The sequence below is a fragment of the Littorina saxatilis genome, linkage group LG10, assembly GCF_037325665.1.
Source record: "Littorina saxatilis isolate snail1 linkage group LG10, US_GU_Lsax_2.0, whole genome shotgun sequence".
NCBI lineage: Eukaryota > Metazoa > Mollusca > Gastropoda > Littorinimorpha > Littorinidae > Littorina > Littorina saxatilis.
The window spans coordinates 5,676,597-5,703,515 of record NC_090254.1 but is presented as its reverse complement, the minus strand read 5'-3'; the positions used below and the strand labels follow the sequence as shown (position 1 = coordinate 5,703,515).

The 26,919-nt window shown below is 42.2% G+C and overlaps 1 protein-coding gene across 2 annotated transcripts; it reads right to left on the bottom strand.

Moving 5' to 3' along the window:
- Nucleotides 1-1,394: 1,394 nt before the first annotated feature.
- LOC138978022 (E3 ubiquitin-protein ligase MIB2-like) lies at nt 1,395-23,111 on the bottom strand. Of its 2 annotated transcripts, none has more exons than XM_070350640.1 (18): nt 22,987-23,111; nt 19,349-19,570; nt 17,688-17,859; nt 16,835-17,136; nt 14,935-15,524; nt 13,830-13,934; nt 12,355-12,459; nt 11,324-11,558; nt 10,728-10,891; nt 10,015-10,169; nt 9,497-9,653; nt 7,863-8,017; nt 7,583-7,709; nt 6,365-6,473; nt 5,383-5,465; nt 5,013-5,173; nt 3,566-3,837; nt 1,395-2,299 (listed from the first exon to the last, which is right to left on the bottom strand). In XM_070350640.1, exons 2-18 carry the CDS (start codon nt 19,551-19,553, stop codon nt 2,292-2,294), a joined length of 3,105 nt encoding a protein of 1,034 aa, XP_070206741.1. In that variant the 5' UTR covers nt 19,554-19,570; nt 22,987-23,111; the 3' UTR covers nt 1,395-2,291. The 2 variants fall into 2 exon arrangements, with proteins under 2 accessions (XP_070206741.1, XP_070206742.1); XM_070350641.1 differs by having other exon boundaries at nt 12,355-12,456.
- Between the last annotated feature and the right edge of the window lie 3,808 nt (nt 23,112-26,919).

The window sequence follows — 26,919 nt, the reverse complement described above, 5'->3', positions numbered from 1 at the left end:
ACGCGCGCGTAATGCCCTAAACCAGATGTACAAAACGCAATCGGCATAAATTCCGATTGCCGAAGAATCAATTCAGGTAGAATGGCGTGTCTGTGTTTTGCCGAACTGATATCTTCCGAAAAGTGAGAGGGTGTTGTGCATGTAATATTGATTTCATGATTTGATGGAAATGTGAATAGTTAAAAGTTTGAAATGTTCTTTTGTTTTTGTGTTGTGCGACCTGTTTGATTGCGTGTTTCCCCAACCCCCATAAACTCGTCACGTGTGTGTCTGAGAGTGCAGACATAAAAATATGATTTATCAAAGGAAGAAAAACAAAGTTTCAAATTTCAATGATATTTGTGCGTTTATTTTTTTTACTTCTTCTGTAATTACTTGACTGCCATCTCCTCAAGTATTTCTTATTGTAAATGTGTTTTGAGGACAGCACCTATAAGCCGTAGGCGTGTTGTTGTTTTCATACTTATCAATGTCGATTTTACGACCATGTTAACAGAAATAAAACACAGTTTAAACCAAATGTGTATTTAAGCGTGTTTCTGGCAAAACCTCGCGTGTGGAAGAGTTGATACCAGGGCGGGAGGTGCACGAAGCGAAACTGGGTGCCAAACAATTGGATGGGAACAAGCCTCGCGGTCTGATTAGTTGAAATTGAGATGCGATTTCAACTAATCTGACCTCGCGGCTGCGTACCACACATTTGGGTGGCACCCACTTCCCTTCGTGCACCGATTTTCGGAAGTAACTCCGTCGGCCTTGTATGGGTTGTGAAAGTGAATATTCTTGTTTTTCCTCTGATGAATTAAGTCACACATGCTCAAGGTTACGTGTTTCCGACACACCCCTTGCTAGTTACTGGCCCCTCCAATGTTTGTCCGAGTAAACTTCTTCTTCTTCTTCGTCGTTCGCTCAGACAGCAACTCCGGAGGCCCTGATGAAGGCTGCTGTACGCCGGAGGCTCTCCATGGGTCCATAGAGTTTGTACCTCATCGGTGTGTCAGCAGGCCAGGTCTCTGCTCGCAAGTTTTGGTGTGTTGGACAGTCCTGCAGGAAGTGTTGCACTGTCATTGGAGATGTGCCACAGGGGCACGATGCAGAATCACCAATGTGGAATTTGGTATACAGGTGATGTTTGAGTCTGCAATGGCCTGTTCTCAGTCTCACAATGACCACTTGGTCATCTCTGGGTAGGAGATAGTAGGCATCCTTTTTGTTGTAGTCTGGGTGTTGGTGGAGCCATGTCCGAGTAAACAATCAAGGGTATTTACTCTTTTAAGACACATAGTTATTTTCGGATTTCGTCTATCAGCAAACTTAACGATATTAGCCAGTTCTGCGCAGAATGCCAAGACACTATAGCTTTTGGTATGTATCCATTTGAAAGTATTCAAGACTCAAGATTCAAAGATTTTAATGTCCTCATAAAAAACAAGGAAAATTCCCTCGAAGTGTCAAATAACATCTCAATCACTAACAGTTTAAAATTCCACTAAAAAGATCCTTGTATACCCTCTCTCGTCTCCCCTTTCCGTTAGTAAACTTACAATGAATTTAAAATGCTCAGCGTAAACTGTGTTGTACACCTAAAGTTAGAATATCTTAAAAGTTCATTTGAATAAGAGACATGATTGCACTCAAAAGTTACTAAATGACTACCAACACTTTCAATCCATCGAACGAATAGCAGAGTGTCCGGTCAAGTATACTTACACACGCGCACATATTAACCCTTGGGCTGGTTATCGCGACATATGTCGCGCTATTTTACGTATACTGTCACCTGGTTGTCACGACATATGTCGCGCTACTGGTTGAGTCTGTTTGGTCGGTTCCGATTACCTCCCATGGATGCGAAAACCTATATGACTGTTTTTTGTTATTTTTCTCTCTGTTAATTCACCAGTGGCTATGTAACATGTGTTACAGAATTGCACCAGTGTAAGGGTAAATACACATTCTCATTATTGGGCCTGGGCACACACACAATTCCAACAATTCCACGTCAGTGGGTAATTTTCAACTTCAGCGTTGCACATTTTAAAACAACTTAAGTTGAGACAACCAATGAATATTCAATATGTGTGTTGCCTGCTGACACAGTCCTCCGCCAAGTTGATGCGATTATTCCCAACCAAGTGGATGGCATTACAGGTGTCTGGCGTAAATAGGTACTGGATGACGTTGCTGCCGGATGACGCAGCAAATTGATGACGTAGATGACGGAGGCCGTCAGTGAGTGATGGGTGCCTCCAATTCCATAACACCGGTTTGCATTCCTGTTCGCTGACAGTTTAGTTATCTGAAACAAGAGTTGGCATGAACGTTATGACATCAACAAAAACCGGCACGGTTGGCCTAGTGGTAAGGCGTCCGCCCCGTGATCGGGAGGTCGTGGGTTCGAACCCCGGCCGGGTCATACCTAAGACTTTAAAATTGGCAATCTAGTGGCTGCTCCGCCTGGCGTCTGGCATTATGGGGTTAGTGCTAGGACTGGTTGGTCCGGTGTCAGAATAATGTGAGTGGGTGAGACATGAAGCCTGTGCTGCGACTTCTGTCTTGTGTGTGGCGCACGTTATATGTCAAAGCAGCACCGCCCTGATATGGCCCTTCGTGGTCGGCTGGGCGTTAAGCAAACAAAAACAAAAAAAAACATCAACAAAATGACCAAGAATTCTCATCGTCTGACTACATTCGTTTGTCAAGCAGAACCTTTTGCCTCTTCAAAAAGGCGTTCAAAATTAACAGAACAATGCTCTTCCAATGATTCTTTCTTTCTTTCTTTCTTTATTTGGTGTTTAACGTCGTTTACAACCATTCAAGGTTATATCGCGACGGGGAAAGGGGGGAGATGGGATAGGGGAAAGGGGGGAGATGGGATAGAGCCACTTGTTAATTGTTTCTTGTTCACAAAAGCACTAATCAAAAAATTGCTCCAGGGGCTTGCAACGTAGTACAATATATGACCTTACTGGGAGAATGCAAGTTTCCAGTACAAAGGACTTGACATTTCTTACATACTGCTTGACTAAAATCTTTACAAACATTGACTATATTCAAAACAAGAAACACTTAACAAGGGTAAAAGGAGAAACAGAACCGTTAGTCGCCTCTTACGACATGCTGGGTAGCATCGGGTAAATTCTTTCTCGTCCCAACCAATATGGGACTCCCCCTAACCCGCGGGGGGTCTTCCAATGATGCCATGAACTCTTACTGATAACACGAGATGAAAATGAAAACATGTTTAAAGCATTTACATTGTGAGAAACATCAATCTGATGCCGATAAAGTCATGATCTCGAACTCGACCAATGATCAAAGCACATATGTCTAATTTCATTCTGACGAATCGTGGGATTGAGGGCAAATGAGTGGAACGCGTGATTACCAGATATGTGTGAGAGTGAAGACTCAGCAGAAATAGTACGTCTGCAGATGGGCAACATGTGGATTTAGACAGACAATTTTCACATCCATATGCCTTTCCCCTCTCCCCGACAAGAAAAATGGTATCGGTCCTTCGTGTTGAGTAAGACTTAAAATACGTATTTAACATTTCACTGACCTGGCCCAGTGACCTCTTTGTCCTTGACTTCTTCGTCACACAGAGGACAGAGGGTGACCTTGACACTGCACGTGCTGCACACACACTTGTGTTGACATGGCAGCAGCGTGACGTCAGCCTTGGAGGCACCGCACACCCCACAGGGAAGCCCCACCCCTTTGAGGGCCTCCTTCAGGTCTCCATCCCCCTTGGCTGCCAGCAGGGAGGGGAACAGGGTCTGGGGGCTGCCTGTGCTGCTGCTGATATTCCCTTTTCGTTTTACGAGCTGCGGGCTGAAGCACATAAAGAAAACAGATTTTGATTGGAAAGTAAATGACAAGTCGCGTAAGGCGAAAATACAATATTTAGTCAAGTAGCTGTCGAACTCACAGAATGAAACGCAATGCCATTTTACTCGTAGCATCGTCAGGCCACCGCTCATGGCAAAGGCAGTGAAATTGACAAGAAGAGCGGGGTAGTAGTTGCGCTAAGAAGGATAGCACGCTTTTCTGTACCTCTCTTTGTTTTAACTTTCTGAGCGTGTTTTTAATCCAAACATATCATATCTATATGTTTTTGGAATCAGGAACCCACAAGGAATAAGATGAAAGTGTTTTTAAATTGATTTGGACAATTTAATTTTGATAATAATTTTTATATATTTAATTTTCAGAGGTTGTTTTTAATCCGAATATAACATATTTATATGTTTTTGGAATCAGCAAATGATGGAGAATAAGATAAACGTAAATTTGGATCGTTTAATAAATTTTTATTTTTTTTTACAATTTTCAGATTTTTAATGACCAAAGTCATTAATTAATTTTTAAGCCACCAAGCTGAAATGCAATACCGAACCCCGGGCTTCGTCGAAGATTACTTGAGCAAAATTTGAACCAATTTGGTTGAAAAATGAGGGCGTGACAGTGCCGCCTCAACTTTCACGAAAAGCCGGATATGACGTCATCAAAGACATTTATCAAAAAAATGAAAAAAACGTTCGGGGATTTCATACCCAGGAACTCTCATGTCAAATTTCATAAAGATCGGTCCAGTAGTTTAGTCTGAATCGCTCTACACACACACACACACACACACACGCACGCACGCACATACACCACGACCCTCGTTTCGATTCCCCCTCGATGTTAAAATATTTAGTCAAAACTTGACTAAATATAAAAAGCAACATGAAATATCTCTTCTACAACTTAACCACTAGCAATGGCCGCGTCACTTTGAAAGTAAAAGAATACCAGGTACTAACTGAATAAAATCAAATATCGTTAGGTAAAACAAATCAAGAGTAAATATGCAGTTTAAAAAAACGGCAGAAAGAAAGAGAGAGCGTGTGTGTGCATGGGAGAGTCGGACAGACAGAAAGAGGAGCAAAAATTGAAGACGAAGATATAAGTACGACGACAAGTTAAAGTTTGCTGCCCACCAATCAGCATGGAAGAGGACTTACTTGTGCTCCAGGAAGCGCCTGACACCTTCTTTCACGGGAGCTAATCCGTAGGTGAGGGCGTTACGTCCCTTGTTGTTTTCCACGTCTATGCACGCGCCGTTGCTAATTAGCATACAGGCAATGGCGATACGTATTTGGCATTCCTGTTGTCCCTCTGGAGTCTGGGAAAACAATTGAAGAGAAGTATTCCAGTATATTTACTGACTCTGTGTGTGTGCGCGCGTGTGTATGTTTGTGTGCGTGAGTATTCTTGCTGTCTATTTGTCACTAAACCCAAGCTCTTGCAAAACACTCTTACAGTCCCTTGACTGCCGGATAGAAATGAGTTAAAATCAGATTTAAAGATTAAAACGAAAGCAGACAGACTCACCTCAATATTAGTCTTGTGTCGACCACCAATGATGAGATGCAGCGGAGTGTCTCCATCCCTGTCCTGTACATTTGGATCAGCACCTGTCCGATATATACAGCGTAATCATTGTAACACTCCATCTCTCGAATTCAAAAATGCATAGTGCAACACTCTTTACCAATGTCACACCCTTGCCACCCCAAACAACCCTGATAAACATTCGAATAGATGTTCTATCGACAGTGAAAGAGTTGAGGGGATTAAAACAATGAGGCAGTACAATGCAATAGATTATTTAAGACGAGCGATCGTAAGCTTAACAGTGAAATGTTAGCTCTGATGTGCATGTTGTGCAATTTTCGCTCAGTATAACTAGCATCAGTCCTGATTGGTCAAATACCGGGGGCCCGGTAGCTCAGTTGGTAGAGCACTGGACTTGTGATCGAAAGGTCGCAGGTTCAAATTCGGGCCGGGACGGACACGGGTCAACTTTATGTGCTGACCCAGAGACGGAAGCCATGTCCCACCCCCGTGTCATCACAATGGCACGTAAAAGACCTTGGTCATTCTGCCATAAATGCAGGTGGCTGAATACACCAAACACGCAGACATCTGGGTAGCGCGACTCCGTTGCTGCTAGCTTTCCACCGGGAGAAAGCGACCCGAATTTCCCAGCGATGGGACAATAAAGTAATGAAAATGAAATGAAATAGTCAAATATGGTGCACTAAAATGGTAATAATGATAAATAATATGCCGTGACCTTTGTATGGTTGAACATACTACAACTTTTTTTAAAATCGGAGGTAAAATTCGCAATACTTTTTGGACATACCGTACAAGTTTGACCTGGTTCACACACGTGGCCACTCATAAACACAAGTGGAGGTATTTGAGGCGGCGGGTAAACGATTGCATTGTAACCTATGTATTCTATGTATTTTTGTGCTGTATAATGGTAGTTGTCGTTTAGTGTTGGGTTCCATTTAAGGCAACGTACCCATTTCCAGCAGCGCCTCGCTAGCTTTGAACCTGGTCTTGACGCAGGCCAGGTGTAGGGGCGAGTAGCCGGACCCGGGGAAACTCTGCACGTTCACGTTAGCTCCACCCTGCATGCAAAGAGATGTTATATTAAAAGTCCTGCTTTTAGGGGACCTGCCACATGTTAAGGCGGTCCAGGCCAGGACCTTTTATGTTTTATCACGCTAACGATAACAAGACAAGCTAACATTTTGAATAACAAATATCAGTGTCATTTAATCTGAGGAAAGACACTTCCAATGCTTTTAAAGATTAGGTTATACCATACCGGCTCATGTTGATATCCATTTTTCGACATGTCAGTTATCATTTACTAACAGTCAGCATATTTAAAATAGCTCATACTAACGACTGAAAACCGTAGCTAGGTGGTACACACAAATCAAAGAATCAGTTAATTCATTATTTCTTGGACTGCCTAATTTATTTGCAAAACCTTTGTGAAACCATTTACACCCTCCGGGGTCGTTTTATTAATATTGCTACACTACTGGAAGGAGATATGAATGTAAGTTTGTTTGACAATGTTAATTATTTAATAACCGTTCAGGAATATATTAGACGTACTGGCCGGTTTAGACATACTTCGTCAAACACAGAACATCTCTCTCCCCAGAACATATCTCTCTCTCCAGAACATCTCTCTCTCTCTCTCTCTCTCTCTCTCTCTCTCTCTCTCTCTCTCTCTCTCTCGCTCTCTCTCTCTCACCATGGTCTTTATTTTAAGATTTGAATTTTAAAACAACCTAATTTATTTGACATATAGGGTTTTGCTTTGACTTTTTTGTTGCCTTCGGGTGACGTTGCGGATTTTGTATATTGGAATTGTTTTAATCTAAAAATGTGTTATGATTAACTTGTGGGGTCCTGATTTGGCCTATTATGGTCCGCTGGACCCGAAAAGCAACAGCTTACTAACTCTCTCTCTCTCTCTCTCTCTCTCTCTCTCTCTCTCTCTCTCTCTCTCTCTCTATCTATCTCTTGTGCTTTGTGTTCATCGCTCTGACTGTTTCTGCATATTATGTACCTGTCCGCCATTTTCGTACTTATTTTGAATTTGAATCCGTAGGCTTGTTGTTGTTTTCATGTACAAGCAAAGGGAAATAAAACATAGTTTAAACCAAAAATCAAAGAAAATATCGAAGGAAAAAAGTGATGAAAGTAAATAGGCACTGACGGCAATGACGAGAACTCTGATGCACTCGTCATGTTCGTTGTTGGCGGCGATGTGTAGAGGTGAGTGCTTGCCGTGAAACTTCTCGTCCACCTGGCTTTTGTCACGTGCTAGGATCAGCTCCACAGCTCTGGGGCACACAACGGACATTGCATCACAATACACATGTTTTAATACATGTAAATCTGAAATAAAATCCACGAGTTCGGTTGTTTTCGCATTTGCCACGAACGGCAAACTATCGATAGTGTTAAAGACTTCGTGTACCCTCTATGTATCTCACCGTGCGTTGTCTCGAAGACAGGCCCAGTGTAGGGCAGGGAAGCCACGCTTGTTCGTTACACGCAGGTCAGCGCTGTCCAGCTTGACCAGAGCCTCCACAGACTCCGCCTTGAAATGGTCAATGGCCACATGCAGTGGGCTGTTGCCATGGTCATCCTACGGACACATTAATGTAGGACAGGTGTTGGAGTCAAGACAGCGCGCATACATCCAGCCAGCCCGCTGTAACACTCACCTACCGTTCAATTTGTTTTTGGCTCACGTAAGTGTAGCCTATGCGATGCTAACTTTTGTCTGTCTGTGCGTGCGTGCGTATGTATGTATGTATGTATGTCCGTGGTAGAAACTTTAACATTTGACGGAACACCGAAATACTAATTTTACCTGGTTATTATTCAAGCAACAGCTTCAAAGTATTGAAGCAATGATCAACATTTCGTCGGCACGTATGTAGTTAAAGTGTGTATCCAAAGAAAACGGGTGGTGGGGGGGTTTTGGGGCGGTAAACACAGCTGACTGGTTTGTGTCGTGTGTGGTATGTAGACCAGGTCAGGGGTCAAGGTTAGGTCAGATCGCGTGAAGGATTGTGGTATAGATACAGTTATCACCGAGCTGCAGTTCGCCGATTCGGAGAAGACGATTTCACATTGTTCGGTTTCGTAGCTCCAGAAAAATAGATAAGGAAGATACCAAAGGAGATTTCCTACAGGTTAATCTGCACAGCGTGTTTCCAGTGTCTGCGCGAGGAAGCGCTGTCGAAAGCGCAGTGTCGATCTGTCCATCTGGCAGTCGTGTCCCCGTAAGTAGGCTACAGACAGACAGATCTAGATCTCGTGTCTCGCACTCTTACACCGTGTCATCGCTATGCTTACTGTGTGTGTGTATGTGTGACGGAGTGATTGAGTTTGTGTTACTGTTTGTCGATTTCTTACGTGAGCCTTGAAGGCTTCGCCTCTTGTTACAAAATGATTTGACCCTTACATGTCCCATAAACCATCGCCTTTGTTATATCTGTTATGTCTTTTGTAAGACAGATGCTTGAAATATGGCAAACATCTTAGCGACATTTCTTTCTTTCTTTCTTTATTTGGTGTTTAACGTCGTTTTCAACCATTCAAGGTTATATCACGACGGCTTTGGCGACATAGATGGTGGTTTATGAAAGCAAACATGTAAGTCCAGATATACGACAAGAATCATCAGTTTTAAAAAAGTTAAACGAACACTGGTTCTACCGTTTCTTTCAATACATTTTCATTTCACGGAGAAAAAAACCCACAGATAGACTGCTAATGTTCGAACACTCAGAATAGAAGAAAAGAAGAATGGTAGGTCATTGGAACGTTTAATGACGTAAGACAAAACATGTTACCATTCTTGTTTTGTTTTTAAAATTTGCAATTATTAGCTTCTTTGGCAGCAAGGATTGTTTGGACTGAAGAGATGAATTGTTCTGAAACTGAACTTTGCAGTTTCGCCGGGATGTATGGAACAGCAGCAACATAATTTCAATACCCTTGAGCGAAGTAGCTCATCCCCTGATTAATAAAACTGCGTGCACTGTCTTTTCTGTGTCTATAGAATGGAGAAGGTAGGCTGGGCCACAAGTACAGTACAGCCATACAAACCACTGACCTTGATGTTGACGTCAAGGCCACGTGATGCAAGTACCCGGATGGAGCGCGGCATGCCGAAGGCCGCAGTAAAATGGAGGTAGTTACGACAGTTCTCATCCACAGCGAACAGGTCAGCACCAGCTTCTATCAATAGTTCCATCAGTTCTTCACTTTTTCTGTTGAGAAAAACAGACAGCGTTATTGGTAGAGATCGTACAGTAACGAAGTAGTTCCATCCTGACGAGAAAAACAGGCTGATAGTGGGTAGGGATCGTACAGTAACGAAGTAGTTCCATCAGTTCTTCACCTTGCCGGATGAGATAAACAGACAGAGTTATTGGTAGTTATTGGTAGGGATCGTACAGTAATGAAGTAGGTAGTTATTGGTAGAAATCGTACAGTAATGAAGTAGGTAGTTATTGGTAGGGATCGTACAGTAATGTAGTAGTTTCACCAGTTCTTCACGTTGCCAGACGAGAAAAACAGGCTGATAGTTATTGATAAATGTTAAATCCTCAACTAAAGGCGTGTGAATACCCCTCTGTGCAGGCGTAAAGTGGCGTTCTGAAGGGAGGCAAGCCATGGTTGACGTTGGCTCCAACCTCCAGCAGAGTTGTCACCACCTGGATGTGTGAGGTGCCGTGTGCGCACGCCAGGAGCAGTGCCGTCACGTTGTTGTGTTCTTGTTCCACCTGAATGCAACACACGACCGAGAGAAACCAGACTGAGATTTCCATTAAGGATATTATGTCGACCGATATGGCTTTCTCTGGTGTGTGCCTTAGTCATTTCCCCATAGCACAGGTCGCCGGGGAACTAAGTTGATTGGTAACTCATTAAGTTAGTGGTCGAACCCACTTCTGGCTCGATCGTATAACCGAAAGGAAGACGCGTCATTTGATCTTCAGAAAAAAGTAATGGGCATGGACAGTTTTCTCACTGCACACTATTAAGGTCTGAGCAACTTTGTTTTTTGCGGTGAAATGTTTCAAACAAAATAAGAGTTCAAGTCTTGAACTCGACAGTCACAGAAGATTTAAAATGTGATTTGATATATTTCAGTTCGTAGTATGTGCCTTGACATACACGATTCACGAGTTCTCATGTCATCTTGCCTCAATTAAATTAAGTTAGATACTTTGACATTGTTTGAGGACTGTACAGGCTACAATCCTTACCTACACAACCCTCGATGCACCCAAAATAATAGTATTACAAATATTCAAAAAGTACATGTCAGAGAAACTGACCAATGAGGTATCAGCCAAACATATCTGCCGCACAGCGCTGTGATCGCCTTTAGTGACAGCAGACAGTAGGGCCCGGATGTCACCCCTGCCCCGAAACGTTGACCTTGACCCTTCTTCACTTCTGATTCTCTCCTTAAGCATTCGGAACATCTCTTCGTTCTTCTCTGATAGACAGCAAGGGTAACAAGAAAATATTTAAGAGGCATACTAATGAATAACGGTCGTGTTCTAAAGAAATCAATTGGAATCAATCCATGATTCTTTTAACAGTTTTTAGCTCATTAACAAGTAATGACATAAATATTTGTCATTAATTAACACTTGTCAAAAATATTTTCAAACGCTATGAGGAACTGGGATAGATATACTCTTCTTATAGCAAAGAAAAGGAAACAAAACAACAGAAATAGCAACGATAACAACAACAATGAAAGAAAATAACATCAATACTATCACCTTTAAGAACAACAACATAACACACACACACAAAAACAATACCACTATCAACAAAACAACTGAGCAGCAATATTTCTACATTTTCATTTCATTTGAACATATTCTGCTGAGATGGTATAGATGAATAGCATTTATCTTACTCTTTGAGGCTGCTACTGTTTCGTCCGAGTCAGATGTTGTTTTGTTATGTCCTGGTGGTTGACTGGTAGTGATCGGGGGTACCTTTCCATCCGACTCCACCCTGAGAGAGTCTGGCTTGGTGTGGGGTGCAGGGACGCAGCAAGCAGGGGCGAACAGGAAGCGATGACGTCCAAAGCTGACCAACACGTCACCGTCACTGTCTATGTTTAGCACGCGACCTGCTTTGCCTAGGGTCTGAAACAGTAGTTATGTCAGCAATAGGGAAATGACATTTCTGGGTTTCTGGGTTAAATCTCACTTCTATGTGAAATACTATACAAACTATTCTACCAGTGACAACATCTCTCTCTCTCTTTCTCTCTCTCTTTCTCTCTCTCTCTCTCTCTCTCTCTCTCTCTCTCTCTCTCTCTCTCTCTCTCTCTCTCTCTCTCTCTCTCTCTCTGACAGTTTAATGCATAATAATACCGGAGTAGTAGACCAAAGCTTTCACCACGTGACATCAAATCTACAGGTCCCGCTTACCTCGTGTCCATTGCCTGTGGTACAGTGTTTTCAAGAAAGGGCTGAAAAATTGTCCAACGAAACTAAGTACCCAAGCAAGTAGCTAATGGACCAGGTACATGAACTGAGAGTCAGAGCATGCCTAGTTATCAAAGACTGACTAAGTACCCAAGCAACTAGCTAATTGATCAGGTACATGAACTGAGTGTCAGAGCATGCCTAGTTGTCAAAGACTGACTAAGTACCCAAGCAACTAGCTAATGGACCAGGTACATGAACTGAGTGTCAGAGCATGCCCAGTTATAAAATACTGACTGACTAAGTACCCAAACAACTAGCTAATTGATCAGGTACATGAACTGAGTGTCAGAGCATGCCTCGTTATCAAAGACTAAGTACCCAAGCAACTAGCTAATGGACCAGGTACATGAACTGAGTGTCAGACTAAGTACCCAAACAACTAGCTAATTGATCAGGTACATGAACTGAGTGTCAGAGCATGCCTCGTTATCAACACTGCAGTACTCACAGCGCTCATCTCAGCCTTCCATCCAACTCTGGTGTTAAGAATCTTCACCTCTTCCTCGCTGTCACGGATACGCACAGTGCTGCCTGCCCTGATGTCTGTCACCTGCTTGATAGAAGGAGGCACCTTTAAGACTTTAAACAAACGTACTTACTATATAAAACCAAACGAAACATTGGATTTGATACCCAAACAGACATTTTCTCAGTTTTGTTCTGCCTCTCAATAAAAAAAACCACAGACATAGAAAGAACATCCACCATCTGGGTCTGAGAGTTTGTTTGGGTGCTTTTTGCACAACACCAGTGGATGGTTTGTATGCCGAGTCGCGAGAACCTCCTCTGGAGATCCGCAGACTTCGGCTTTCTATGAACTATTACCTTAAGCTAAAGGCAAACCCTGAAAACCCTGCTCATGAATGTGTTATTAATCCCATTCTGAAGGACAAATTTTTAGCCAAACCTACTGAAATACCAACTTTTGGCATACGTATGCTTTCTGAATGTGAAAGGGCCGTTATAGATATTGATTCTGTTTGTGACGATCCTTTGACAACAAACACTCCACCCTGGCAGTTAGAAAACCCAACCGTCAATTTTTCCCTAACTTCTTTCAAGAAAAATGAAACCTCGGACTCTGTCTTTAGGCAGCTGTTTCTTGAGCAGTGCTCAAAGTACACAGAGTATGAATTTATTTTTACTGACGGCTCTCTCAAAGACGATTCAGCTGCTGCGGCAGCAGTTTCTAACAAGAAATTACATCAACCACTTCAACTCCGGCTCCCTAATGTTCCAGACATCAGTCTTTTTTTTATTGTATCTGATTTGCTTTCAGCTCTTGAAGCGATATCCACCAGAAAGTTTACTCATCCTTTTTTAGTCGACATTCACGACCTTCACACTAAACTTATTTCTGAAGGCAAGATTATCAATTTTATGTGGGCGCCCAGTCATATGGGCAAACACGGCAACGAGATTGCTGACAAGGCAGCAAAGGATGCTCTAGATTTGGCGGTTCCTCGTCTCCCTGAGCAGTCTGTTCTTTTTGCTGACTTACGTCGGAAGACCCTTTGTTACAGCTTAAAACTCTGGCAAGACCGTTGGTCTACCTGCACGGAAAACAAAGTGTATAAAACTCTTCCTGGCCTGTTAAAGCCACTTCCTTTAGTGGCTTCAAATAGAAAAGAAGAAAGTGTTTTGGCCAAGTTACATACTGGTCACACTTATCTAAGTCATGTTCATCTGCTTAAAAGAGAAGAAGCACCATGGTGCCACGCCTGTGATACTGGTTTTACTGTGAGTCATTTTATCACCGAGTGTGCTGATCTGTATGATCAACGAGAAAAGTATTTTGGCACCTCGAGCTTGAAAAATATTTTTACAGAGGTCAGCTCTACAGCTCTTTTTGGGGTTTTAAAGGAGTCTGGTCTTTACATAACTAACATAGAAAGATAGAAAGAAAGTGTACACAAAACTGACCTTGGCCAAGGTCGCCGGATGCAGAGCGTATGTGCCGGACGCAAAGCTGACGGACACCGAGCCGCCTTGTGTCAGTGACGCCACTTTCCCCGTCCGACCAATCTCCTGTGTACAAACACAGTGGTCATTATGCAAACTACCCACACGCTTATCATACTCTTTCTATAGAACAGGGATGGCCAAATCTCAACTGTTAAACTCGCCAGCTGGGCGAGTAACTTCAGACAAGTCACTAGCCCGCCAGAAGTTATGCTGGCCCGGTACATACCACAGTTGTTGCATATGCAGCGTTTATAACACTTTGAAACTTAATAGTACAACCAGAAGTGATATTTGACCAGCATTTTCACTGGCCAACCGGGCGAGTTGCCAGGCAGTTTCGACTAGCCCGGCGGGTTTTTTTTCTTCGCCCCTGGCGATCTGGCAGACGATTTGGTCATCCCTGTCATGCTCTATGTCCTGTCTTAACGTGCGTTTGAGTGTGCTTTTATACGTGTATATATGTTCATCTCTGAGTTTTTTTGGGTTGTTTTTTTGCGAAATAAAGCTTGCAGTTTCTGTAGTATTTGTAGTTGTTTTTACATTTAGTCAAGTTTTGTCTTCTTGTAATGCAGTACGTTCAGTATCATTCTGTGAGTTTGACTAAATGTACTAATTTAGCTTTACGCGACTTATTACACCCCCGGTATAGGGGTGTGTATAGGTTTCGGTCGATGTGTTTGTTTGTGTATTTGTGTGTTTGTGTTCGCATATAGATCTCAAGAATGAACGGACCGATCGTCACCAAACTTGGTGAACAGGTTCTATACATTCCTGAGACGGTCCTTACAAAAATTGGGACCAGTCAAACACACGGTTAGGGAGTTATTGGTGGATTAAGATTCTACAAGGACTTATAGAGGGACATATTAATGGTCAAAGGGAAATAACCTTCTCAGTTGGTGGCAGTGAGAATGGTAAGGACGGGGGTGTTTTTCCTACCTCGGAGGAATTTCTTGTTTGTTGTTGTAGACAGCGATTTTTTTCAAAGTGTGATTTCTGCAAACGCACACGACGTGGTTTAGCTTACGAAACCAATGCATTTTAAAATAAAACATTCACCCACCTTTGCCATTTCTTCTTCGAAGCCTTCATTGTCTGCCTGGAGTTCTATCAGCATGTTTTCTGAGACTTTGATAGCCACCGTATCGCCTGCAACAAACGTCTCTTTCTCGCTGTCATCGGTTCCAACTTCCCCTTCAGCTTGATCCCCATCTCCAGAACTTGCTGCCTTGGTGATGAGAGTTGCCTCCCTTGTACCCGCGCTCGCTTCAGACAGAGAAGAGGACGCGGCAACTAACCCCGACAGCTTTGACTGTGAGGGTCTCCCCTCAGAAATCTGTACAGTGCTGTTATCTCTGCTGTCCCTCTCTCCGTCAACGACAATGCCAGAATCTTTCTTCCTCCAGCTTTCAGTCAGACTGGCTTCACCGTTAGTTTTGTTGGCTCTGCTGCCATAAGGTTTGTTGGCTCCACTGTCTGATGTCTCTGACGAAATGGTGTCGTCTGTTTCAGAAGGTACGTGAGTGGAATTATCTCCCTGCGAATGGTCTGAGGCTGCGGCTGGTTCCGAGGTTGCTGCGACGTGTTCGTAATTTTGAGTTGTTGACGTGGATTCAGTTGATGTAGATTCGGGCGGAAAAAGTGTTGTTGTATCTGAAAAAAGTATCCCCTATTAGCATTATTATACTGCATAAATGACAAGAATACGTGTTTTTCTACATCTGTTCATTCTAAGAAATGTAAGTTACATGGAACTTCAATCATCTTTTGTTTTTGTGTTTTGCCGTTATCCTAAAAATACGGAGAGCACATCTTTAAATTCCGGATGAAATAGCAATGTGAAGACAACACAGTGAATCAAGGTACTTTATTGCTCCTCCCACCACCACCACCACCCAAAATTCACTCTGGTTTATACGAGGTTATCTGCATGTTCATTTTTATTTTCATTACTTTTGTGTCCTATCGCTGGGAAATTCGGGTCGCTTCCACCCAATGGAAAGCTAGCAGCAACAAAGTCGCGCTACCCAGGTGTTTGCGTGTTTAGGTGTAATCAGCCACCTGCACTTATGGCCGAATGACCGAGGTCTTTTACGTACCAAGTGATGACACGGGGGGTGGAACATGGATACCGCCTCTGAGTCTGCACATAAGGTTGACCAGTGTCCGTACTGGTCCGGATTCGAACCCGTGACCCTGTTTTTTTTGGGTTTTTTTCAACTAAATAAGTTTATATGTATGTATTGGTGGAACAGCCTGCATTTCTTTCTTTCTTTCTTGTTCTTGTATTTGAGTCACTTGAGAAAAAGTGACTCTATGTAATCGGTCAGTGTTAGTCTGTCCGGACGGCCGGCCGGCCGGCCGTCCGTAGACACCACCTTAACGTTGGACTTTTCTCGGAAACTATCAAAGCGATCGGGCTCATATTTTGTTTAGTCGTGACCTCCAATGACCTCTACACTTTAACGATGGTTTCGTTGACCTTTGACCTTTTTCAAGGTCACAGGTCAGCGTCAAAGGAAAAATTAGACATTTTATATCTTTGACAAAGTTCATCGGATGTGATTGAAACTTTGTAGGATTATTCTTTACATCAAAGTATTTACATCTGTAGCCTTTTACGAACGTTATCAGAAAAACAAGGGAGATAACTAGCCTTTTCTGTTCGGCAACACACAACTTAACGTTGGGCTTTTCTCGGAAACTATAAAAGTGACCGGGCTCAAATTTTATGTGAACGTGACTCATTGTGTTGTGAATAGCAATTTCTTCCTGTCCATCTGATGCCTTATATAATATTCAGAACTGCGAAAGTGACTCGATCGAGCGTTTGCTCTTCTTGTTTTGTTTTGTTTTCATGTACCTCCATTTGCCTTGCCTTGCCTAGAATCTGAAGCCCAGCTACCAGGCCACCTGAAAGGTATGCAGTTCAAACAGGAGTTGTAGAAAGGTGCATGGCCTACCCAACACAGGCAAGTGATCCCTGTAGAAGTATGGTCCCACCTCCTCTTCCACACACGTCAGGTCCACGCTACCATCAAAACCAAGGCGGTAGGTATTCACGATACCGTTCGGCCACTGTACTTTGACAAAGTTTCTCGATGAATTCGGGGACACATTTTCGTAACCTTTGACCTCGCCTTCTGACTCTTGACCTCCGTCCTGGTCACCCCACTGCCAGTCCTTGCCCTTTGTGACCTTTGACCCCGGAAACATTCCAAGAGCACGGTTCTTCACGCTTGTCTTTCGCTTTGGAACAGGTTTCCTGGAACAAGTGAAAATCGGCTAGCATGTTTTAAGGGAAACATTTTGATCAGGTCAATGCTAAGAAATGGACATGCGAACTTCTGCACTTCTCTGTCGTTACAGAACTGTGGATCTCTAAATGACAACTGTCCAACTCTGTCAATGAGTGACTCCTAGTTTCCTAGTTTCTGAGCTCTCCCCGAGCTACCTGCTTGATTCTGAAAAAGGCTCAGCAACTGAATCTTGCAAGAACAGTGTCCCGAAAGCTTTTGCACGGTCGGTACCAAATTTTACAGAAAGAGAAAACCTTACTAGTGTGTGAAATCTTGAGGCAAATTCGTGTACAAAAGCGATTATTTTGTCTGTAGAATTCGATTCATTCTGTAAACAGTATTTGCGTGTTCAAGGGACATAACCAAATCACGGACTGTTGACCGATGGGGTTAATTTATGACACTGTTCGTGAATAATAACCTATTTGGTCTATAAGTCAGTGTTAATGTTTCACAATTTTTGCACAATTATCTCGAAGTTGTAAAGTACAGGGGATTTAACTTTATGCTGTCCTACCCTTCCATTCCCGGTGCGTCAATACGCAGGAACTGATGACGTAAGTCGTGCTTGTCGTCATGGTAACAGAGGGGGCAGAGGTCACATCCGGCACACAGCTGACAGCGCCACAGCATTCCATAGAAGTCAGTGTCTTCACACTCGGCACACGTGGCACCAGGGTGACACACACCTGCACAGTGTTTCATGTCAACTGAAGGTTCATTCCTTCTCGTGTTAACAATCATGCTCATCATCCGACGTAGATAGACTGCTAACTTTCCAAAGCAAACATAAAACAAGAAATTCCTCCGATAGGAAAAACACCCCCGTCAAAGGGAAATAACCTCAGTTGGTGGCAGTGAGAATGGTTATTTCCCTTTGACCAACGGGGGTGTGCCTCTATAAGTCCTTGTATAATTTTAATCCACCAATAACTCCCTAACCGTGTGTTTGACTGGTCCCAATTTTTGTAAGGACCGTCTCAGGAATGTATAGAACCTGTTCACCAAGTTTGGTGACGATCGGTCCGTTCATTCTTGAGATCTACTTGCGAACACAAACACCCAAACAAATACCCAAACAAATACCCAAACAAACACATCGAGCGAAACCTATACACACCCCTATACCGGGGTTGTAACAAGTCGCTTGAAGTGAAATTATTACATTTAGTCAACCTGTCAAACTCACAGAATGACACTGAACGCACTGCATTTAAGGAAAACATTGCTTTGCGTATACCCCGCGACCGAGACTAAAAGTGCTGACACTGATTCTCGTACAAAAAACGTGCTAAAAGTGACAAACCAGAAGAGCGCAGTAGCATAGAGCGCTTACCAAAAAAGCGCACTTTTCTTTATTCTTCTTAACTTTCTGAGCTTGTTTTTAATCCAAACATAACATTTGTATATGTTTCGGGAATTAATGATAAAGAATAGAATAAAATCATTTTGGGGTCGATTGCCAAACTTTTCATTTTAATTAGATTTTATAAAACGTTTCACGTGCAAAAGATGAGGTAAGCTGATTTTGATATATTTGATCTCCAGAAGTTATGACACGTGAAAGTCTTTGAGGGATGTGAGATGGCAAAATATGTGTTACACGTGGAAAAGATGAGTTATTTTTTGAAGGAACCATTTTCTTAGTACATCCCGGATTGTGGAGTTCTTGAAAGAAACGCGAAAATTGACCATCCAACTAGAAAACACTGAACCGACACCTTATTCTTAAGAACGACATCAAAAGAAAGTCTTATGCTTGTTGTACACACTGTGGTACTAAAATCAAAAGAAAGTCTTGCTTGTTGTACACACTGTGGTACTAAAATCAAAGTAAATGGTTCAGAAATAAGAAAACAAGAAACCTTCAAAACGGTTTCTTTCTGCATTAGGCCACACAAAAAAAAGAGGTCTGTTTACGGTAACCCGACCGACCCTAGTTTTTTCGCGCGACCCTAGACTTTTTTTTGGCATTTGGGGGGAAAAAAAAAAAAAAATCTTGTTTTTTGGGCAAAATAACGTAAAAATATGGTTTTTTGGAGAAAAAAAAAATCCCGATCTACCGACCCTATTTTTTGGGCCTATGTTACCGTAAACAGACCTATTTTTTTTGGCCTTAAATAGGTGGCTATTTAAAATGACCCTTTAAGTTCGAGAAGAATCTATTGTGTGACTCACCGATCTGTGCAGTGTCCAAGACCCTGATTTCAAATTTCCCGTCATGCCCTGCGCTGCACGTGCTTTCCTGTCCCATGTCCCACAGCACGCGCACCGTGCTGTTGCCTAGCAACTCGATGACAGTACCCACGTGACCTTCTCCTCCGTCGGTGTCTCCGCCCCTCCAGTCTGGTCCCCGTAACACACGTAGTCCTGACACTGACATTGCTGCGAATTCTCTCACTGGCACCCAAAAACAAATTGTATGAAAACAAATTGATATTAAAGTGCAATTGTGCGTGGCAACTTATGTTTGCTAAGTCCGAACTGTACTCAAAACATTTTGATACTCAAAGTACCCACTTATGCAAAACCATGAGTGAACATGGGAGTTTCAGCCCATGAACGAAGAAGAAGAAGAAGATACTCAAGGTACAAAAGTTATGTTCTTGTTGTAAGTCTTCTCAAATGTTGTCCAGGGAATTATTTTGTTCGGTAATATCGTTATTCCTGCAGGATATATCTCTAAAGGCACAGTAAGCCTCCCGTAAACCATCACAGATACGGTCAGGCTTTTACACACAGTACAAACACCCTTTCATTTAAACACTCACCGATTGAGAACATCCTAGGTGCCCTCCTTAAAGAGCGAGCATTTTTCAAAGAATTTATTTTTGCGTGGTTTATCTTACCCCTGAGCCATCGTGAAACCGTGTGATCCAGTTTCCCTTTTTCACAATGTAGTCGTCAGTTAGTAATTTGAATGCGACTCGATGTGAGCTTATCTGCAATTGCACGTTTTTATGCACGAAACAAACGGCTGTGAACAAGAACTCTAGCGATGGCTTTTGACTGTTGAGAGGAACTAGCGATATGTATAAACCGTCGTCTGCTACGACCCTTGCGTGACCCTGCTTCCGGGCTTTTCTTTTGTTTAACTTTCACAACTTCGAATTGTACTGATCTTGTCTTGATGAAAAAAGAATTCTTTTATGATTAAAGAATGTTTGTGTAACAAGCTGTCAATTTATTATTTAGATTTTAAAAGTTAGGTCTAGCGCAAAAACGCACGGTCCAAAAAGTGTCCGAGACAATCTGCAACATTAATTCTTTAAAAATTGCTCGCTCTTTACGTAGGGCACCTACAATGTTCCCGTTTGGTGAGCGTTCAAATGGAAGGGTGTTTGTACTGTGTGTAAAAGCCTGACAGTAACTGTGATGGTTTACGGGAGGCTTACTGTGCCTTTAAGTTCTTGGATCCCAGATCTAAAAGAGTGAAGAAATACATCACACACGCTTCCCAGATGCCTCATTCAGTCAGTATTGTTAAGATATTTATCAAGTAATAATCCATGTACGCGAAATAATGAATCACGAGGATCATAGTTATGGTTTTGATTTCAGCCAGAGATCGACTCCCGCAGTGGGGCACTGCGGTTATGAAATTAAAGGCCCCTCCTGTTTTTGGAACCGCAGGAGCTTTCTAGTTTGCTGTTAGGTAGATTTTTGGTTCCTCTTTCCTGTCATGCTCTCTTTTTCTTCATGAATTCTTTTCTTTTTTCTGCCTTCTTGCTCATTCACCTGTATTTTTTCCAAAAATCTCTTCTCTTGCCGCTTGTCTCGCGATTCATGTATAGTTTAATCTGTTAGTGTTTTGATGTAAGTCCAGCAGTAGATAGGTTAAGCCTATTTTAACATACTGGAAACTGGTAATCTTCCAGTAGGTATTAATTTAGTTTTACTAAAGCCTGCTGGGACACAAGTAATGGGTTAGTGCATTTGTAAACAGGAATCGCTTGACAAGTGGCCCCCTTCATCCCCCCCCTTCCTCGTCCTGATATGGCTCTGCGTAGTCGGCTGGACGTTAAGCAACAAATAAACAAACAAACAAACAAACAGAGATCGACTGGCTTGGCAAACGTGACCATAAATACGTGATATATTCTGAAGTTCAAGCTACTTTTATGGAACTTGAAACATGAGTGTTATTACAACAAAGCAATAAATAATGCCCAGCATTTTCCGTATGATGTCCCGTTATTGGCAAAGTGGTATTTCAACACATCAATATGAATCGCTCATCTGTACTCTCAACCTACAGCGTATTACTCTCTCTCTCTCTCTCTCTCTCTCTCTCTCTCTCTCTCTCTCTCTCTCTCTCTCTCTCTCTCTCTCTCTCTCTCTCTCTCTCTCTCTCTCTCTCTCTCTCTCTCTCTCTCTCTCTCTCTCTAAGAAGTTAAGAGTTTCTGTTGGTTCGTTAATTTTCTTCCCACTGTTATCCCTAATCAGAATAGATTTTAACCTCCAAACGGCCTAATTGGCGAAAGGAGATTTGTTGCTTGAATAGAATATAATTATGGGGGAGGATGGGTAGGTAAATGGTGGCGTGGTGTTTTTCTGTCCTGCGTTGACATCGTCCATACGCTATACGTTGCCAGTGTAGCGAAATGAAGGGGTGATTGGGGAAACGAAATATCATGTGCGGGCATCCTGCTGTTTCCTCCTACACACAGGTACACCACACCAGCAACACACATGTAACACACACACACACACACACACACACACATCCTCAGTGACACACACACGCACCCCCGGCTACACACACTGACGCACACCGCACACACGCACTCCACACACACACACGCACACACACACTACAAAGCATTGTTTTTGAAATTATTTATATAAACCTCAATGCCGGAATGTGACACTGCTGATCAATGTCATTTAAACTTTTGCTATCAATAGGCATGCTATTCATTCTCAACAAATGTTGCATTCACTTGAGTGCTGACCATCATTGCTATGAACGAACATAAAATGTGGGAATGATTCGTTCACAAATGGCGGTTTGTGTTGACAAAAGTCACACACACACACATCACAAAAGTCGAGTCACATAGTCATAAACTTGTACGTGTTCTCGTGAATGAGTCAACTGGACTGGGTGGCCGAGTGGTAACGCACTTGCGCTCGGAAGCGAGAGGTTGCGAGTTCGACCCTGGGTCAGGGCGTTAGCAATTTTCTCCCCCCTTTCCTAACCTAGGTGGTGGGTTCAAGTGCTAGTCTTTCGGATGAGACGAAAAACCGAGGTCCCTTTGTGTACACTACATTGGGGTGTACACGTTAAAGATCCCACAATTGACAAAAGGGTCTTTTCTGGCAAAATTGTATAGGCATAGATAAAAATGTCCACCAAAATACCCGTGTGACTTGGAATAATAGGCCGTGAAAAGTAGGATATGCGCCGAAATGGCTGCGATCTGCTGGCCGATGTGAATGCGTGATGTATTGTGTAAAAAAAATTCCATCTCACACGGCAAAAATAAATCCCTGCGCCTTGAATATGTGCGCAATATAAATTGCATAAAATAAAATAATTAAAATAAAAAAAATAAATCCCTGCGCTTAGAACTGTACCCACGGAATACGCGCGATATAAGCCTCATATTGATTGATTGATTGATTGATTGATTCGCAGCATGTTGAGTGAAGGAATAAGCCGTTCCCTAGTCTCTTGATCCGGGGAAACCCACAGTTTCTTCGAACATCAGAGACCTACTGAGCTACGGCAATCGCTAACAAACACACTTTCACTCTAGTTTTGTAAAAAATCAATCTGAAATCTTGGCCAAACACAACTGTATTAAACTTACCTCAGTACCCATCAGAAAATAACACCGTGTCTTTCTCAGGCCTCCATATCATCGGCTTCTGTCTAAAATTAGGTACTTCCTGCTCGTCTTCAAGGCATGTTCTATGCGGTCGGGAAAACCCGATTTCCCGTAAATTTTCCTGCTTCGTGCAGGAGAGGAGGCGACACGCAGCGCGACTCTTGACTTTAACATAGGTCAGACACTCGTAACATTTAGTACAGTTACAGATAGTTGTTAAGATGTTATGCAGTATTCTGTAAAATGTTTACAAATCAATCAATTGAACAAGTTCAACAGCATCGCGTTTTAGGGGTAATTATTGATTGTGAATTCAAGTGGCAGGCACAATTACAGCATATTTGCAAGAAAGTAGCCAAGAACGTTTTCCTCCTATCCAAGTTAAAGCAATTTACGGACAGAAGGACTCTGGAAATGTTCCACCATGCTCATGTAATGCCTCACATGCTCACATGCTCTGGGATGGCAGCAGTGATGTCCACTTGAAAAAGTTAGACTCTCTCTATCCGGCGTCGCTCGGCCAAACTCATCGTAAATGATAATGCATCAACAGATATGAAATTAAAAATGCTTAACTTTCTTCCACTGGAAAAGCATCTCAAGTTAAACAAAGCCATTTTCATGCATAAATTGTATTACGGTAAAGTGCCGATTTACATTACATCATTATTTAATAAAGCTACCCACAGATATGGGTCGGTCAACTTGATCCCACCGATTCCACGAATTGACCTGTATAAGACCAGTCTTGCTTTTTCGGGTACTTCAGTTTGGAATTCGCTTCCATCATCCTTTAAGCACTTAAAGTCATTAAAAAGCTTTAAAAAATGTGTTAAAAAACACTTTATGTCTGAGTAGTTTAACGCCTTTTGATTTGCCACAGTTAGTATTAAGTCAAAGATATGCTGTGCATTGTATGTTCTGAACATATTTTTGTTGTACTATTGCTACATGTTCGATTGCTACCAGCTTGTATTTATAATTACCTGCATAGTATGCATTTGATTTTATGAATAACCACATAATGTATGCTCTTCATGCCTCATTTTCATCATCATCATCATCATCATCATCATCGTCATCATCATCATCGTCGTCATCTTTATTATCACGTGCTGCAGTTTTCCGACCTCCTTTTGTTGGTAAACTTTTTAACTTTTTACATTTTTTAATTTTTTTAATTTTTTTTTAAATTATAAAATTGTGTGTCTATGCGTCCCAAGGACAGATTGTAAGAAAAGGCGTAGCCTTAAATCTTAATCCTTGTTAAGTAAAGTTCAATTCAATTCAATTCTCTCTCTCACTCTCATTCTCCCTCAAGGTTCAGTGCTGGGGCCGATCTTGTTCTGTCTGTATATCAATTATCTGCCACTGCACATTTCTGATAGTAATGTAAGAAGTGATTATTTGCTGACGACTCTTCTCTTCATTCAAGTGGAAAATCTGTTCCAGTAATCGAGAGTCCTCCCTTCAAACAGCTTTAAACGATGTTAATAACTGGTGTAGTGCCAATGCTATGCTTGTCCATCCAGTAAAAACTAAAAGTATGGTCTATACACCCTCACGATCCCTCCGCTCCTCTGTAGACACTAGAATATTCCGTCTATCTTCTTTTAGTCGCAAACAGCACGGCCAGAGAGCCTTCTCCCACTCTGCTGCCGTTGCGTGGAACTCTCTCCCTTACTCTATCCGACACTGCCAAACATTCTGTTCCTTCAAATCAAACCTTAAAACACACTTCTTCACCCAGTATTTTGATTAATTTTATTTCAACATGGTGCATTTTTGAATCAGGTGTTTGAATGTTTGAATGTTTTGCCTGTGTTAGTATGCTTGCAGATTGTATTGATGTAGTGTTTAAGTTTCGTTGTTCACTTGTGTGCTGAATGCTGCTGCACATGCTTTTGCTTTGCTTTGTATGTATTATGTATGTTTGTCATTGTAAAGCGCTTTGAGAACGTAAAGTGCTCTATAAATCTCCCATATTATTATTATTATTATTAATTGCAACCAGACAAAAACACCAGGGGTGCGTTGCATAGAGCGGACGTTCTGTTCGCGAAGAGACAAAAAGTTTTCATGTTCGCAGCGAACTCAATTCTATCCTCTCTACCCACTTTCAAGTAAATGGACCCGTCTCTTCGCTGACGGCCGAGTCCATGCATGCATATGGGGGACGATCATGCGAACAGTCGCTTGTTCTTCGAACAGCCCTCCCTACCCGCACTGACCAAAGTAGACGAGTCCAATCGCTTACAGCTCAGTTCATGAGTACATTTTAGGGGTGACGCTATGCATTGGCCCTCAGGATATCTGCGTGTGTGTTTGAGCTTCGTACCCCACGCGGAGAAGCAGGGCCTTTCCTTTTTATATTTAGTCAAGTTTTGACTAAATATTTTAACATCGAGGGGGAATCGAAACGAGGGTCGTGGTGTATGTGCGTGTGTCTGTGTGTCTGTGTGTGTGTGTGTGTAGAGCGATTCAGACTAAACTACTGGACCGATCTTTATGAAATTTGACATGAGAGTTCCTGGGTATGAAATCGCCGAACGTTTTTTTCATTTTTTTGATAAATGTCTTTGATGACGTCATATCCGGCTTTTCGTGAAAGTTGAGGCGGCACTGTCACGCCCTCATTTTTCAACCAAATTGGTTGAAATTTTGGTCAAGTAATCTTCGACGAAGCCCGGACTTCGGTATTGTATTTCAGCTTGGTGGCTTAAAAATTAATTAATGACTTTGGTCATTAAAAATCGGAAAATTGTAAAAAAAAATAAAAATTTATAAAACGATCCAAATTTACGTTTATCTTATTCTCCATCATTTGCTGATTCCAAAAACATATAAATATGTTATATTTGGATTAAAAACAAGCTCTGAAAATTAAATATATAAAAATTATTATCAAAATTAAATTGTCCAAATCAATTTAAAAACACTTTCATCTTATTCCTTGTCGGTTCCTGATTCCAAAAACATATAGATATGATATGTTTGGATTAAAAATACGCTCAGAAAGTTAAAACAAAGAGAGGTACAGAAAAGCGTGCTATCCTTCTTAGCGCAACTACTACCCCGCTCTTCTTGTCAATTTCACTGCCTTTGCCATGAGCGGTGGACTGACGATGCTACGAGTATACGGTCTTGCTGAAAAATGGCATTGCGTTCAGTTTCATTCTGTGAGTTCGACAGCTACTTGACTAAATGTTGTATTTTCGCCTTACGCGACTTGTTTATATTTAGTCAAGTTTTGTTTTATTTTTTTTTTCAGATTTGACAGTTGGATTTCTTGTCGAGTCCGTGGAAAAGTGTTGTGGTCTTCATGTCCGTCAATAAAGGTTGATTAAAGGGGAATGTTTAGGAGAAAAAAAAAACGCGTGCGCTCTCTCTCTCTCTCTCTCTCTCTCTCTCTCTCTCTCTCTCTCTCTCTCTCTCTCTCTCTCTCTCTCTCTCTCTCTCTCTCTCTCTCTCTCTCTCTCTCTCTCTTTCTCTCTCTCTCTCCGTGTCTCTGTCTCTCTCTGTTCATCTGTCTGTTTCTCCCTCCCTTTCTTTCTCTTTCTCGATCTCTCTATCTGTCTCCCTCTCGCCCCCCTCTCGCCCCCCTCGCCCTTCCGCACACACGCGCGCGTAAACACCCCCCCCCCCCCCACACACACAAACACACACACAAACACACACACAAATATATGTTTACATACACACATGCACACGCGCGCACTCACTCACACATTAACATACACAGACAGTAAAACACACATAAATACAAACACACATGCACGCACACACACACACACACGTGTCACTATCTGCACGCATTCTTCTCGCTCTGACTTTTTGTGGACGTCAGCCTTTTCAAGTCCGATCTCGTGAAAAAAGCAGATAACGCGACCTTGCAGCAAATACAAGATGACACAC

What these genes read in the sequence shown, in the direction of transcription:
- LOC138978022 (XM_070350640.1), bottom strand. Translation starts at nt 19,553, where the DNA reads ATGTCAGTGTCAGGACTACGTGTGTTACGGGGACCAGACTGGAGGGGC. An exon ending in GGAAGGCTGAGATGAGCGCT is followed by an intron (nt 11,559 to 12,354) that starts GTGAGTACTGCA and finishes CTACTGTTTCAG; the next exon opens with ACCCTAGGCAAAGCAGGTCG. An exon ending in GCCTTGACGTCAACATCAAG is followed by an intron (nt 8,018 to 9,496) that starts GTCAGTGGTTTG and finishes ATGTGTCCGTAG; the next exon opens with GATGACCATGGCAACAGCCC.